The 17,015-nt window shown below is 39.5% G+C and overlaps 2 protein-coding genes across 2 annotated transcripts; one reads left to right on the top strand and one right to left on the bottom strand.

Annotated features, from left to right (window-relative positions):
- The first annotated feature begins 4,794 nt into the window (after positions 1-4,794).
- LOC104456242 (calmodulin-like protein 3) lies at positions 4,795-6,284 on the top strand. Its single transcript, XM_010070992.3, has one exon. It carries the CDS (start codon positions 4,968-4,970, stop codon positions 5,610-5,612), a length of 645 nt encoding a protein of 214 aa, XP_010069294.2. The 5' UTR covers positions 4,795-4,967; the 3' UTR covers positions 5,613-6,284.
- Positions 6,285-8,898: 2,614 nt separating this feature from the next.
- LOC104456241 lies at positions 8,899-13,293 on the bottom strand. Its single transcript, XM_010070991.3, is given in 9 exon segments — positions 8,899-9,094; positions 9,187-9,354; positions 10,151-10,198; positions 11,284-11,394; positions 11,764-11,831; positions 11,834-12,001; positions 12,128-12,277; positions 12,840-12,949; positions 13,092-13,293. Coding segments are annotated over 9 exon segments (936 nt in total). The 5' UTR covers positions 13,201-13,293; the 3' UTR covers positions 8,899-9,090.
- Between the last annotated feature and the right edge of the window lie 3,722 nt (positions 13,294-17,015).

Genomic DNA, 17,015 nt, shown 5'->3' with positions numbered 1-17,015 from the left:
ATTTTATCATGATTATAAATTAGAACGATGAAACGTGGTCCTAACTCCTAGGGTTTCTCTTTGGAGCTTTAGTTGGGGGCGCAATTGGAGGAGGCGTTTAACACCCCAGAGAGAGAAACACAGCTCATGCAGAGATGGAGACAGGTGTGTCGCAGAACCCAATGAGCACTGGCTGGACTCAACCCCCTGGCCTTGTCTCTCGCGAGTGGAACATCACTCTTTCCGGTCAACCCTACCACTGTTCACCGATCCCTTCATTCGCCTTATATAATAAACGGTATTGCGCCACAAATCATCGACATCTCCCCCACGTTAAATTTATAAAAAGGACCGAGTGTGTCTTGTCTGGATCCGTGCTTGCACATGATGATACGCGCTAAGCAGCGCTCCAAGATGCTGGACACCTGCATTAAAGCATTGACCAAGCTGTGTCCAGACAAAACCAGACCCAGTCGAGCACTCGCAGAGTCAGTTTTTGGTTCCTGTCCAGCCGGGCCAAGTCAACAGATTCAGCTAATCCCTTTTGTTAATTCCTGGCTTGACGGCATCAGCAAAGGGACAACATGATGAAAAGGGTTTTGGATCTCAATGAGGACTGAAGAATTTCTAGGGTTTCGTTTACTGTTCTTGGGTCGGCATATTTGTTAAATGGCGGGAGATGAAGTAACAGTGAGCTTGAGTTTGTATATAGTATGATCCGAAAGCATCGCATAATTTAGTCATTCTATCCATTGGTACTTGGTAGTGTAAAAAGAAGTGTCGGCAAATGCATTGTTGAAATGGGGATCTGTGTACATTTAGAAATTGCTCAAATTTTCATTTGAGCCCTTTTGATTGGACCGAGTCCCATGTGCAAGCACGAGTAGACGTGTTCTTACTTAGATAACACTGTGGCTTCAGATGTTAAAGCCCGCGATGGCTTCTGGGATGAAATACCTAATGCTCTACCTAATGCTCTACCTGGTCATCGGTGTTTTGCTTCTATCCCAAGACTCATGGACGCGGCTTAGAAAACCAAGGTATGACTCGTGTTGTTGCTTGCCTAGAGATTTGTACATTCAAACGCACAACATTTTGACTTGAAGCTACAAGATTGGACGAGCTCCTAATTAGAGGAGATGCTACAACTGCGGTCCACTTGATTTGTGAGGCTTGTGATCACTGTGTCACTGTTGTGTCATATCATATAAATCATCGGTAGAGCAAACCTAGATGTTGATCTTATGTGAGTTTTGATCACAAGGGCTTGAAACTTTTATGCTGCAATTTAGAGGTATGTAATTGGGAGTGACTTGACTCAAATTTCGATGATTTAAAATGCATATGATAACATTTTTATTCTTGAGAACGATTTCTTTTGAGAAATACTTTTTTCTATTTCTATTTTCGGGAATAGTTTTTGAGTATTTGAAAGCATTTGCTAATAAAACAAAATTTTTGCTCCCGTAAGAGAAATGCATTTGGTACCACCCCATATATTTTTGTGACTTAGGATTTATTTTAGTTTATTAATAATTTTATTACACTTTTTTTTTCTTTTTTTTCTCCTTCTTCTAGCCGGTCACTAGTAGGGTGTGTGCAACGGGAACCGCCAACCGGGAACCGGGGACCGACCGAACCGGTCGGTTTTGGGCGGTTCCCACGGTCGGCGGTCCGGTCCCCTGGTTCCTAATCTTGGAACCGGTGGCCGATCGGTCCGTTCCCGTTTCAAGGTGGGAACTGGACCGAACCGACCGACCGGACCGAACCAAACTTTTTTATATATAATTTATATACATAGAATTAATAAAACATATAAACATGATAACTTATTGCAAACCAAAATTGCAATTTGAGGTAGCAACCTCTTATGTGGCCAAGAGACCATTAAAATCCTTTTTATTACTCTTTTATTTATAGAAAAAATCTCCTTGATAGTTTCGACGTGGACTAAGACTTCAAGAGATCCCGTGAATCACACAAGTGAAGTTTGAATATTTTGCACGTGGAACACGTGTGATTAGTTTTGTTGAATTGCCTTAGAATCGAATTGAATTGATCGATCAAGAGCGTGGTCACTCTTTAGTTCTTTAGTGCAAAAAGTATAGTTGATTTTTTTGGACCGGACTGGACCGGGCCGGAATGATGGAACCGATGGTCCGGTCCTGTTCCGGTCCTAGGGACCAAACGGTCCGGTCCACGGTTCGGCAATTTTGGGAACCGGTGCTCCCGGCCCGGTTCCCTTCCAAGGTGGAACCGACCAAACCGAACCGATCACCCCTAGTCACTAGGTCATGGCTGGCCCGCAAGGTCATTGGTCTTGGGGGAGCCTCGCTGTGACTGGGCAAGGCGACCAGATCTAGCAAGGTTAAGCCTCTCCAAACCACCATGAGGCTCAGGTGAGCCTCGCTGGGGGTTGGCGAGGCTCCGACGAGGTCACTGAGCCTCGGCTGGTTGGTCACTGGGGCCAGCAACCGGCTAGGGGAAGAAGAGAGGAAGAGAAAGAAAGAAAGAAAAGAAAAGGAAGAAAAGAGAAGTAAAAAAAAAAAAAAAATTATTTCTTGTTTCTTGAGTTATTTCCAAGAACAACAAACAATTATTTCTTATTTCTATTCTAAATCTATTCTTGAGAATAAATTGTTTCTAGGAAAAGAAGAGAAACAAGTGTTTCCTAAAGCGTTATCAAATAGCACCTTAGCTAAGAAGAGGAGTGTGACCTCTACTAGCCTAAAGAGCAATCCCAAAAAAATTATTAAAAAAGTCTTAAATCAATTATAAGGAGATCAACTTAATCATAAAATTTTCAATTTAGTCAATGTAATTCTAAATTTTTAATAAATTTTAAATAGTATAGCTGATAAATTTATGTTGAAGATGGTTTACGTGAACTAGCTTTGTAATTTTTTAAAATTATTCTAATTTTTTTTTTGTTTTTTTATTCAGCTATTCATATTTTTCCTCTATCAGTCATCAGGGGCGATTAAACTACTGTGTCGGCAATATTCGAGTCATAAATTGAATGAATGGACTGCATTAAATTTTAAAAGATGTAAAACTAAATTGATTGAATTAGAAATTTCATGATTGAGTTGATTACGGTACAATAAGTTCAAGCCTCATTTTATGGCAATTTTCCACGAGAAATCTCAATCCGTGTAGGTGTAGGAGAGAGCTACGTCTCAACTCGTTCCACCAAGATCTGAGCACACCTCAACCCTGAATGGCTTCACCGTCACCGCTCAACGAGTCACCATCATAGCGAGGGGCAGGCCAACCAGAAAAGTGCCGGCAAGAAAGAACGATCGACGGTACGGACCAAAAGGAAAAAATGAAAAAAAGAACGATCGATGGTCTTCCCTAACACACGCCACGCGTCGCCAACCCACCAGTCACGCGGCAATAGCCGTTGGGGGAAGATCCAATCCGACGGTCCCTATCGTCCGGCCTGCTCCAACTACTATAGCGCGTCTGCGTCATGTTCCTCAACGGCTCTAGCCAAAAGAAGAAACCTTCAAAAAGGGCGTAATAGAAATTAGACAACGGCTCTCTCTTTAATCCCACGACCGTTTACATATTTCTACATTTGAATGTATATCTGAGTTTTAATTTTTGAAATTATATGTCATTCATGAAAATATCATATTTTCTCTCAAAATTGCCTATTTTAAATCATACATCCCCCGCCATCCATAATTATAAATATTAACGGCAGCTTAAACCATCCAAACCTTAGGTAAAATATTGAAATGAGTTTGAAAAATGACTAACTTGCTCTTTTCAACGTAGGGTTTTTACAGTGCGTGGACAATAAACATAAAAGCATGCAATTGATCATTAGGTAAGAACTAAGACATGTTTTGATTTTGTATTTCTCCAAAATCAGAAGATTTGTTTAGATCCGAATTATTAACCGATCCAAGTATTAACTTTATTATTTGCCATAAAAATTCTTGTAATGATAAAGAAAATCATTTTTTTTTTCCATATGAGGGCAACCTATATGGGCTTGAGTAAAGCAAGGTGAGTTAACTGAGCTCATGAAAGAGCTTATGTACTTAGACAAGCACATCTTGCCCTTCAGTTTGGCCGAGCTGCATATTTTCACTAGTTATTTATCACATTTTCCTACTCTCTATTCCCTTGTATTGAAATAAAAAAGCCTACAAATTCAGTTCGACTCTCTTATGTTATTCAAATCACAAGCATGTTCCTCGCCTTTGGCTCTAAATCCGAGCATGAATCGCCACATTTCTAAATAATAACGCGACCTCCTTTTAAGCACTCGAGCTGGCATACTCTTAACAATTACTTTGCGCTTGCCAAGAGAGGAACTACCACGCTCAATGAGAGCTACTCGAGTACTCAAATTGCCTTGCGTACCCGTTACCGTAACTTGAAAAAGGAAAAGAAAAAGAGCCTTAGATTTCAGATCCGTTATCAGCGGTCCCATTCTCACGTCCCACCACACAGAAAGAAAAGGGTACAACAAAAGCAACAAACAGGCACTCTTCATCGCAAATTAACTTTTTTTTTTTTTTTAAATTTGACAATGGAGAATATAATAACTCACAAGGTGGCCGCCAACAAGGTCTCACCATCACCCAACAACAGCAATTATAACAACGCGTCTTTGAAATTCGATACCCCATAAAAAAAATAACAATTAAACAATGTCAGCAACAAATAATAATAATAATAATAATAATCATTATTATAACAATAATAAAAAAAAAATGATACCCAAAAACGCGTGAATCCCCCTTGACCTAACTCACCATACATTAATGACATGATCATCATATATATATGATATGGTCCCTTTGCTATAAACACTCCCACCTCCTCCCCCAACTTTCTATTTGAAGAACTCCCTCTCACAGAAGTTCTGCCTTGTGTCTCCCCGAGAATTTCTCATCGCTCCCCAAACGCTCACCACACAATTCATCAAACGCCAACCAACCCACCAACAAAGGAGCCAAAGCATAGCAATGCCAGCCATAATCACAAGGATTTTCCTCCTTTACCACCTCCTCCACACTTGGTTCCACTATTTGGTCCCCAAGAAGCTGAGAGTCTACCTCCCTCCTTCTTGGTCCCCTCTCCGCCTCGACCCGACGCCGCCGCCACCGCCGCCGGCTCCGTCGTCGTTGCTCCGCTCCCTCTCTCTGGTCAAGGCCCCGATGGACGCCGCGGAGCTCAAGCGCGTCTTCCAGATGTTCGACCGCAATGGGGACGGGCGGATCACCAAGAAGGAGCTCAGCGACTCGCTCGAGAACCTCGGGATCTACATCCCCGACAAGGAGCTCGCGGAGATGATCGAGAAGATCGACGTGAACGGCGACGGCTGCGTGGACATCGACGAGTTCGGCGCGCTGTACCGGTCCATCATGGAGGAGCGCGACGAGGAGGAGGACATGAGGGAGGCCTTCAACGTGTTCGACCAGAACGGGGACGGGTTCATCACGGTGGATGAGCTGAGGTCGGTGCTGGCCTCCCTGGGGCTGAAGCAAGGGAGGACGTTGGAGGATTGCAAGAGGATGATCATGAAGGTGGATGTGGATGGTGATGGGATGGTCGACTTCAAGGAGTTCAAGCAGATGATGAAAGGTGGCGGCTTCAGCGCTTTGAGTTGACCCACATTATGTTTTTCTTTTTCCTTCTTTTTATCCTTCTCTCTTCTCTTCTTTCAAATTTTCATGAAGTTGTACATAGTATTTTTCTCCATGGTGGGTGGATGCGTGAGGGGAGGGGAAAGAAAAGGAGGGAGAGATTGGAAGGATTTGGGGTTCCTTTGTGTCATTTGTTTTCATGGTTCGCGCGCCGAAGAGCTCGAGCACGTGCGAGAGGAAGGCGTTCCGGAGTCTCCATTGCCGCCACTAACCACATGGATCGAGTAATTCGAGGTGCAATGCACGGTAGATCTCTCATGTGGTTGATACGAACGGATCCGAGTGAACGGAGATCTAATCGAGTGGCGAATGGTGGGGGCGCGGCGAAGTTGAGCACATGGAAGAAAAGGATCAAGATTCTCGTGCGTTTGTAGTTTGTGGTTCTCTTGTTTGGTAGCATTTTGATAGCCCCATTGTCATTGATTGTCAAGATGGAAACTTCCTTCTTTTATTTCCTTTGGGAAAAGAAATCTGATGGAAGGAGACCAGCAAATTTGCATCACTACTTCCACCAAAAAAGGACAGAAAAGATTGGACGAACGAAGGGAAAATGTGGTTCATGTTTTACATAAGCTCGCTTATGTGCAACGACTTCTGAAATATTCGACAGAAACAATTGACTGCATCATTCCAAAATCGTCTGCTTACTCTCTTTGACCCCTTCAACTTCTTGTCCTTTCACTCTTGTATTTTGACTTGGATTTACTCTTACTATGAACATTACCATTATACAATACCTAGATATGACACCATCAATGCGACCTGAGACAGTGACAATTTCCCTACCTAAGGGGAAAACCAAAGTCTTTATCTGTATATGGTCAAAATAAATTCTATAGTTGCATTGTAATCGGGCGGGACAAAAAGACGGTATTCAAAATTGCCATATATAGAACTATCTAACCAAGAAGAGTGCCCAGCCGACTGAAAAATGAAAGAATTTGCTCTACAAATACACATGAATTCTTCTTGATAGGCGAAATATCCATGCATTCTGCCTTAGGGGAATCCCAACCTAATATAGAGATGAAAGGATGAAAGCATGAACGACTGCAGCTTGTCAAGTTCCCAGAAGCGGTCACCACAATGGTCTCACAGGCAAACGATAAACATCCGAAGGTTAGTGTGTCAAAGAAATCCTGCTGGTTTCCAGTTAAATGCTTGCAACAAGCCAAGAAAAGAGCTGAAGTCGCATCTGAAGGTCAATTTGTCAAGAAAATCCTGCTGGTTTACTGTGAAATGCTTGCAACAAGCCAAGAAAAGAGCTGAAGTTGCATCTGAAGGTCAATTTGTCAAGAAAATCCTGCTGGTTTCCTGTGAAATGCTTGCAACAAGCCAAAGAAAAGAACTGGAATTGGGAAAGATACTATAACAGTCCTTTTAAATCCAGCGGACTCCAATGTATTGGCACGATGTGGAATAAGAAGAACATGGACAGATTTCACTCCCACCATTTCTCACATTTTTTAATGAGCACACGGAGAGATTATGCAAGTGGCCAGGCCACAACTCACCGATGTAGGCACCTTGAACTGAGATATTCCAGATTTCTAGTAAGGCCTTCTTTCTCAGTTCACCTTGAAATATCTTCTCCCAAATTGAACATGATATAGCAGTTGTGAACCGGATTCTGATAGTAGCTAGGAAAGCAGAGAACTGCCGAAAGTTCAAACAAGGGAAATCTTGCACTCCATGAGTCAAAATCCTTTGCTCTCCGAGTTCTCTGACTGATCCTCCTCAATTTCTCTGATTCTCTGAATTACATCATCGACTTTTCTATTGTTAGGTGCTCAGTGTGATTCTGCAAATCTTTCAAAATCACGTTCAATGTTTCTCATATGCAGCTCAGTGCCTTCTGCATTTTCGCCTTCCATTGTACAATTCAAGCGACAGTTCTTAGATTCTTTTAAATTTCTCATCCTGCATGAACTTATAGATTAGTTCAAGACAATTTTCTTCCACTCTTTATGCATGAAATATCTTTAATTACAGCAGGCAAAACTTTCAATGTCCCTCTATGTTCAGCATGTAACTGCCATGTATCTGAGGGAAAAAGATGTCCAATATTGTGAAATAAAATGAAAAGGAGGTTCTCAGCCGGCGGAGTAGGGGATGGAGATGCATCCTCTGATAGAGCATGTTTTCCTTTCCTTTCCTTTTTCTTTTTCTTTTTTAATAGTAGCCGTCCTCGGCGAAGCGCCTTTACATTTTAATCTAGTAAGCAGCATTACTTTGGCCATCATTGCACTCTTTATTAACATAATGGCAACATAGTAAAGAGAGATTAATAAAACAAGTCACACCGACATTGTTCATTACTCAAATTTAATAGAACTAATTGAAGTATTTGATTACATAATAAAATAAGTTTAGAAACATATTTGTGACAATCTTTAGAAGTTTGAATGCACTTATCTATTTTCATTCCTTTTACAGACTAAAGGTTCTTTAGCACGATTAAAATGAAAAAAGAATAATTTTTTTTATGAGAAATGACTTTCTATTTCTATTCTTGAAATAATTTTTATAAAAGAATGATTTTATATTTATGTAACTTCCCAAAATTTCTATTTTCCGGGATAAAATATATTTGGTAAGATTCTTAGTTTTTTTTTTTTTTTATTCTTTTATTATTTTTTTTCTTTTTTTCTTTTTTTCTCTTTGGCCAATCACCACCACGCCTATGACATCCGAACCTCCTATGGGTGACATCCAACGAGCTCGCCGGAGCCCGCTAGATCTAGGCTCGACCTCAGCCACGACAAGGCTCGCCGTGGCCGTGCGAGCCCAAGCATCTCGGCGGGGCTAGCGACGCTCCGACAAGGTTGTCGGCCCTGGCCAATAAGGCCATTCCAGACCGGCCAAAAAAATAAGAGAAAAGAAAAATAGATTCTAAAAATTATTTTCGAAAACAAAAAGCTATTTTTTTTTACTTATTGTTTCTGTTTCAAATCTATTCCTAAGAACAAAAGTTTTACCAAACAGACTTTTATTCTTTTTTTTTCATTTCCCAGAAACAGAAACAGATTTTACCAAATAGGCCCTAAGCATCCGAGCGAGCACCTAATTTATCTTCTTGGGTCACAACAGTCCTCCTGTCCTCCACTATCCACGTAAACTAACGAGGCCAGTAGCCCCTGAAAGGACCTCCAGAAAAATTGCTTTCCGCTAATGATTGAACTCGTGATCGCACTTCTTGAGATCTATTCTAATGTCGAAACTTACCAAGAGGGGAGAGAGAGAGATATAAAATTGCAGACATGTTTCAAGTCAGTGATTTCTTCTTCCGTTTTACAGTATCTGCCCATTATAACATATGCCTGACTGCATCTGTGTTCATTTGGCGATGCAAGAATAGTGGGTCACTGGTTGCTGCATTGCTCGAGCTCCGAGCATATTTGGTGCATAGAGAACAGTTTGTTGCGAATGAACAAGATATAAATCATTTGCATGGAAAATTGACTATTGGTACAGTAGTTTGATATCGTACACTAATTTTTTACATTGGGTATTCAAAAATTTCTCGATGTTTACTTACCCAATCATACTACAGCACAATGGCTTGTGGATAGCATTCGGTGACCTCCATACGCAACGCACCCCAAGCAGGCTTGCATCTTCCCCACCTTTCGTGCATATCGGACAAGAATGCTTCGGCCCACGGCTCACGACTCCCCCCATGCTCAGATCATAAGGCACCGAAAAGCTGCCACGTGAATTTCAACCTCTAAGCCAACTAGAGGATAGTGATTACAAAATGTTCCACATGTTTGCAACTCCAAAGTCTCATGCATCAGTCCACTGAACTTTAACAATATAAAGACCTGAACATCCAAATGCCTAATGCTAAATCAAGGGATAAGATGCCTTTCTGGACTAAGCTCACAGAATTTCAGCAAACTACCTGCATACGGTTGAGGTATGAGTCAATCTAAAACATCATCATGGTCAACCTAACCATCACATTTGGGTCAAATGCTTGATCTTGTGGTTTTTGAAGATTCCAAATCATCTCATTTTCTTATAATTGTGTTCATTGTGACTATTAGTACTTTGGAAAGTTTAGAGCACAAGTTTAGGGCATAACACTATTTTAAAGGAAGAACTTCTCAACCTAAGAAATTTACCAAAAAAAAAAACTTCTCAACCTAAGAAAGTTCGACACCTTCTGGGCCAAATGCTTGATTTTGTGGTTTTTGGAGCTTCCAAATCATCTAATTTCCTTATAATCGTGTTCATTGATATGCTGTCGGCTTGAGAAGCCTACAGCATTTAAGCTTCTTCCTATCAGCATCCCTTCACAACGAGAAACTGGGTGTATAATCCATCTAGCATCAAGCAACACTTCATTTGGTAAAACATTGTCCCAGGAAGAAACATTGAGCAAGAACTCTCCTTGGATTAGGACTTTAAAGTATAAGAGTCTAGGGTTCATGATTTGTTTCTTTGCTTCAAAGGCAATGTAATTTCATATTGACCAGTATGCAGCAAGAAAGTGATACCTCATTAATTCTTCTTCTGGTTCAGTAACTTTTCCACGGGTCTTTTTCCTGCATGATCAAGAAAGGGATCAATAAGGCAGTGATTGGATTGTTGTTGCAAATAATGCATCTAATACTAGTCAAATTGTGGTCACCACTACCAGTTCATGAATATCATTCAAATCCAAGAAAATGTGTTTGTTCATATCAATTATGCTATCCCAACAAGTATACACCAATGCGAACTCAACTCTATCTAGAATTGGCTTCTTAATGTAGAATGCTTGTTTGGATGCACCAAAGCATTCAACCAAATAGAAAAAGAAAGGGGAAACCGTCAAGAAATTGAGAGAAAAGACATTGATGAAAGTGATGAATGATATATCAATTAATAAAGCTAGTGCTTGCAAGAAGAGTGTAAAGGGAGATGACAAAGGTTTGAAGGATACACAGAGAAGAAATGATCCAATGGGAAATGGAGAGAATTAAATTTCAATCATTCAAAATGAGATGAAGATAACAGTGAGATTCACCAAACCAAGGTTGAAGAGTATGCCAATACTCAATGCGTAACATGTCAGCAACTTACCCAATTGCCACATAGTTAACTCGAATCAAGGATGTTCCAGCTATATTTGTCCAATTTACATAATGACTCACTTTAGTTCAAGGATCACATAGGTATGGCTATGCCCTGAGAAAGCACCAACAATCTCAGGGCTTTGAAAGAATAATAGGCCAGTGGGAAGACTCGCTTATTATTTCTAAACAGAGAGGGAGGAAAAAGGAGTTAAGAGTAACCACAGATTAAAAGCTTCCAGTAAATTCAAGTAGCAGTAAAGACAAAAATTAAAAATAAAATAAAAAAAATAAAATAAAAATCCTATAACTGGCCTACATAAAGTGGCTAAATCATGAATTTACTGCATCAGATCTTTTTTGCAAAGTCTGCTTCTCTTCTTCCATCCGACGAGCTCATATGATTCTCCAAATCATTTTTTTCCCAATCAAGGTAAAAGAAAACATTAAAGTATAAAATCAAAGTTAAAAAACATGTGAAAGTATTTGTTTGCACAGGTGAAGCTGCCATGCATTGGTCTAATTGAACTCACTCTTCTCTTCTAATAGCATAAAAGATGAAACAGAGAAAGAACCTAGAGATTAAAATTTTGAAGATACGAAGTGACTTGGTAGAAAGATTATAGATCGCCTCTTCAATGTGCTCTGTGCTGAACAAATACACGACTGGATAACCAAGAAGCCATCTGCAGTAAACCCAATAATCACTTGTCAACGCTATATCAATTAACTGGATATGAGAAAATAAATTGCTGGCAAGTGTTTGGCAACTGTGACATGCTAGTTAGTGTCCCGAGGAAAGGATGTTAACAACTATGTAGTAGTCTCTGAAAGCCAAGTCTCAAATTGCTTAAAGCAGTCAGTACTGCATTATAACATAGAGATGGACAAACAAATGCCGGCTTTGAATACTCTTTTTAGAGGCTTCAGCCATGTGGTTTTTGGACTGGGTAAGACAGATTGCTTCAAACAACACGAAAGGACAAGGGTAGAATGACGATGGAGAATTTGCATTGACATCGTAAGAAGAAGCGATCATAAATGCAACAACTTACCCATTCAATGTTGGGATGCTAATCTTTGTATCTTTCAGACAGCTACTCAAATCAATACAGTCAGGATCCCCAGAGCAGTAGAATCATCAACCGAAGATGTAGCAGTGCTTACTATGCTTGTATTATTGCATGGTAAGCTTTCATTGTTCTGTTCTATAATGGGAAAATGCAGAGAGAAGATCTTCTGGACTGAAACAAGCTGAATTGCTGCAACATTGTCTTCCCTTTCTCTTATCATCTGAGGATGAAATGGAAAAGAGCTTTTAACCTCATGGAACCACACAAAAAGAAAGCCAATATGGATACGTGTCTATAAAATTATACCAAGAAGTGTCAACGAAACAAGCACAAGCAAGGAATCAACCTGAGGAGGATCCTGTTCAAGGTCCACGAAGAACAGTTGTGCTTCTGAGTTCAAGCTAGATCTCACGTGTTCGGCAAGTCCTCTCCTATGTACTAAATAAATCATATCCTCTATAAGCATTACCCTTAAATGCTCAAATATGCGTGATTCCTGGATCCATAATTGTTAAACCAAAAACAAAAACAAGTCAGGGAAACACCAATCTGAAGCCGAAAATAATAGAATCATGAAAAGGAACGCAAATAAGAAATACATGCAAGGCCAAAGAGCAACATTTCATGAAAACTTGTATGACATCGGTGCGCAGATAGATTAAGGCATGACAAATGAACGCAACAACTTAAGATAAAAACACCCATGACTCACCAACAGTAAGCTGAGTTCAAATTTCAGCTTGATATAAGGTCATCTGATGCGTTTAGTAAGGCAAGCAATCAAGCCAATGGACCATCTAAAATTCATAGAAGACATTCAAGAATTGCCCTTCTAAATGAGACTGACCTCACTGGCTTTCAATACAGGCGTAAAGGGGACCGACGATCAACAAACTCAGCCTACCTCTGACACAGCAGAACAAGGAAATGAAACGCTAATACGTCACGCATTCAACGAATAAGCAAAATGAAACTGAGTTTCCAAGCCCATCCACAGGCTATCAGGCAAATGCGCAAACTTTCGGGCAGCTGAAAACATTGTGCACAGAGGGTCAAACCTGGTGACAGAATCTTAACAGAGCGCACAGATGTTGCTGCAGTTCAGGCAGCTTCCCTCCATAGTCCACCATGACCACCGGCCTCATCCCCGCGCACAAGGCCATCGCATCTGCCATAAAACCCAAAAAGGAGATCGACCCACATCAGAATCACCATCCTCCGAGATGAAAAAGCTATGAACAGCCAGATCAACGGGAAGAATCAAACACATGCGACAGGGCCGGCGACAGAGAGAGATGAAGGAGGAGAACCTATTTGGAGACGACGCTTGGAGGAGGACTTGAGGCGCCACTGGACGTGGGAAAGAGCGGATTCCAACAACGCCAGAGCTGGAGCTTCGTCGAACTCCGGGGCCTCCATGATCGCACTCTCTGCTTCGATCTCGTATGCAGAGTGAGCGCCAGAGCTCGGGGCGATCGGAAAGAGACGATGCAGAAATTTGCTGGGCAAAATTAGGACTGTTCTATTTTTATTTTCCATTAACATGTATAATCATGTATAATTTTTACGGATGATATTTACACAATTATTTTTTTATGTCGAGACGTAGGATCGTATATAATTTCCATGAATAATATTTCTTTATTATCATAAATCATTAACCACATTATTATCCATTCTGGGTCTCATTTTTTATTAAATGTTATTCCGGCTTTTCTTTTTTCTATTTTTTGCTTGGTTTCAATTTTACTAAAAGATAAAACTACCTATACCAATCTCGTAGGATAAGTACCGAGGTCAAATCTGATGCCCACTCTTGATTTAAAATTAATTCTAACAATTTTTTCCCTTCCGCTTTCTTTCCTTTTGGGATGAAATTGGCGTCCCACTTTTCCTAAAAAAATAAATTTATTTGACAAATAGCCAACCAATTATTGTATTTATGAGAAAAAAGAATCATCTACAATTTTGTTTAATTATAACTTTACATTGTCATTACATTATAATCCATCTATTTTGACTACTCAACTTTCATTATATTCGGTATATCTAATAGGCCAATTTTCTTTTAATTTTCATGCCATCATTGCATGATTTTCTAAAAGATATCATCAAAAAATTAAAAAAAAATATGACGGAGTTAAGTTACATTAAAAATTCTAAACATTCATTATCATTATGCAAATTCAAAAGAAAATGGTCCCCAAAATATTATTACGTGGAATATTATTTTTGCTTGATTGCCCAGAATAATTAGCTGTTGATAAGAAGAAGAAGAACAAAAAGATAAATATAATTTTAAATCAAGAGTGAGATTAATAAGAGATAGTGTAGTCTATTTAAAGTGATAGAAGTGTCAAAAGCTGAAAATTAAGTGGAAAAATTGCCTTCTTTTAATATGAATTGATTTTGAAGAGGGAAAAGTTAACATGCTGTCGTAGGAGAAAATAAGAGAATGTTGCTATTTTGTAGAGTTGAAAATATGGTCATAAATTTCAGGGATCAATCTAAATTTCTAAAAGTTAATGTACTTTTGATGCATAGTTTTACATTCATATTGATATGGCAATGCTATATAGTATTAATTTTTTTAACAACCTAGCCACAACACATTACTAATTTTCAATAATAATTGTCGCAAAGAAGTTAGTTTACTAAATTGTTAGATGCACTCAAATGTTCTCTAGCTACGTCATTAGCGTTCGAAGTAAACTAAATTTCCAAATTGCCAATTTCTTGTTGAATTCATTCAGCTTCTTGTTGGTTTCATTGTTGTTCACAGCATTCCTGTCAGTTCCTTGACCCACTCGGGTCTGGTGGGAACGGCTCTTACTGGTCCGATTCCAAATTTCAATTGGCAATGTTATTTTTATTTGATCTGATTTTCGTTTACTTTATTTTTTTATTTAAATTATTTTTGCTCTTGTGCGTCCATCAGAGCAATGTCTGGTGCGGGCAAAGCCTATATGGCTGCTGAGCAAGCTTATCTCGACGAGCACAAAGAGTCGTCCGCCAAATGAATGTCGCGGTGCATTCGCCGTAAGAAACCGAAGTTCCTATAGCTTTTACTTCAGAATATTCGCCGTCTGATGGGCTTAATAAGGTGATGGTTCGTGGGGGCAGTCCTCTAAGAGAAATGATGGATGTGGAGGTCGAGGGAATGAGGGAGAGTCCAGAGGTCGGCGGATTCTTACTCGTGGAAGGATATAGTAGTGCTTTGCCCGTATGTTTTTTCCCTTCTTTTTTCTTATCTTTTTCACTTTTAATCAATATGCAAGAACACTTAAACCAGTAACTTAGCATCCAACCTAGATGCATTCCTTATTTTAATATATCGATACCCGTCTTATTTATCTAAATGGAGAGATATTTTCTCTTTTCTTATCCCTAAGAATACCCTCGAATTTTACGTTCTAGAATTTAGACGAAACAGTTTTAGAACATACTCAAGTCTATACTTTAAAGCATGTTCGAGTTAAGATTGTTCTCGCCAATAGTCTCTTTTGCTATTTGAAGTCTTATTTCATGCTTGTCATTTCCTTTTCTTCCCCCTAAATAAATGATGGGTATTGTCTTTAGTTTTATGGTTTTATTTCATATTTGTTGTTTCCTTCTCTTCCTTTTGAATGAGTAATGGATTTGAACTCAGAATATCTGCAAACTAAAGAATCTCAAAAGAGACGATCATTGAGCAGACCATATATATTCTACAACTGGTGCAAGAGCCCGTCTTATTGTTAAAATCTAGGTTCTCCTTTTGTTATCATTTGCTTACATGCTTCTGTGCAAAATTACATCAGACAAAATCATCTACTTTCCGGCCGATATAGGACGACGCTAGACCCATATGATTGAGTGACGTTAATTAGAATAAGAATTGGAAAAGAACTCAAAATAAGCAAAACATTTTAGGCCTGGCACTTTTATAACCATCCCCCAAGAAAAGAATTGCATGACATAATTCTCAAGTAAAGACATGCCATATTTTTAAAAAAAAAAAAAGAATTACATGACACGATTTTTAAGCGGTTTATGGTAGTTGAACATACCAAAGACTTCTTTCCACTTTTCTTTCTTTAGAATGTCAAGTAGTACTTGTGAGAGAGCCACGAACTTTAAAGAATAGAGAACAATATCTCCTCTTTTTAGATTTCAAAGATATTGCAATAGGACACTTAGGCCGTTTTATCTGCCATGTTATCCATTACTCTTGAACTTCTCTTTTAAGTGAAGTCAATGAATGCAAGACGAACCAAGAGCGTTTTAAGTCTCTAATTCGGGTCCTAGTTTGGATCTCAAGACATTTTAGTGTGGCTGGAACTATACGAGTCTCAACATTCGGAGATACAATTACAAACTTTCAAGTGGCATAATTGTTCTTATAATTATTCTCTTGACTGGATGGACCTATTTATTCACATAGTAGGATTCTACGATTTTTAAATGAGGGAAAAATGTGATGATAAAAACACATGACGAAAACCACCACCCTGTGGCTTCACGTGATATTTTGCCGGAGATGTAAGGAGTTCAAATCCCTCGCTGCGACAGGCTTGGGAGTTATTTAATTTATGGTATGGGGTGGTGGTTTTCTCATGTTGCTCTCAGTTCCTCGGCTTAACACCAAAAATCATCAAAAAAAAAAACACATGGTGATGACGAAGACAATCCACCTCTCCTGGAGGCAATTAATTAACCGGCCATGCACCATTGGGAACCTACATGCGTGATGATGACACGATGCACAGCTCAAAAAGTCTCTTGGAGTGTAGACTGTCCAAAAGAGAGAAGGAACATTGGGATTTTGCCCTTTCCATGCCTGCTTCTAATGAAAGGAAGAAAAAAAAAAATAATAGTCTTTAGGAAAAGAAAAGATAAGGAATGCGTTTTCTCTCTTGGGCTTTCGCTACCGTAGATGGGTGTTTTGCCTTTCAAGGCGCCAGCGGGAGGACTGCCAAAAGAGCTATGGAGACATTATCACAGAAGCTTTACTGAGCAGAATCTTTGCGGCCAATAACAGCGTGAAAGATAATCATTTTGTTCAAAAATTTATTTTGGTTCTAGAAATATATTTTTCTAATTTTATTCTTCAGACGAATTTTTAAGTAAAAATATGTGTTTGATAATGATACCTAATTTATCCCTCTTGGGTGGCGAACGATGATTGGTGGATGGCTGGCAACAACAGACATTGAAGTGTGGTGGCAACAAGTGGATGGCTGCCTAGTAGTGAT

The sequence above is a fragment of the Eucalyptus grandis genome, chromosome 8, assembly GCF_016545825.1.
Source record: "Eucalyptus grandis isolate ANBG69807.140 chromosome 8, ASM1654582v1, whole genome shotgun sequence".
In the NCBI taxonomy this organism is placed as follows: Eukaryota; Viridiplantae; Streptophyta; class Magnoliopsida; order Myrtales; family Myrtaceae; genus Eucalyptus; species Eucalyptus grandis.
This window is presented reverse-complemented; position numbering and strand designations above follow the sequence as displayed.

Bases quoted from the DNA above. Each gene is read 5' to 3' on its own strand.
- LOC104456242 (XM_010070992.3), top strand. From the start codon at position 4,968: ATGCCAGCCATAATCACAAGGATTTTCCTCCTTTACCACCTCCTCCAC.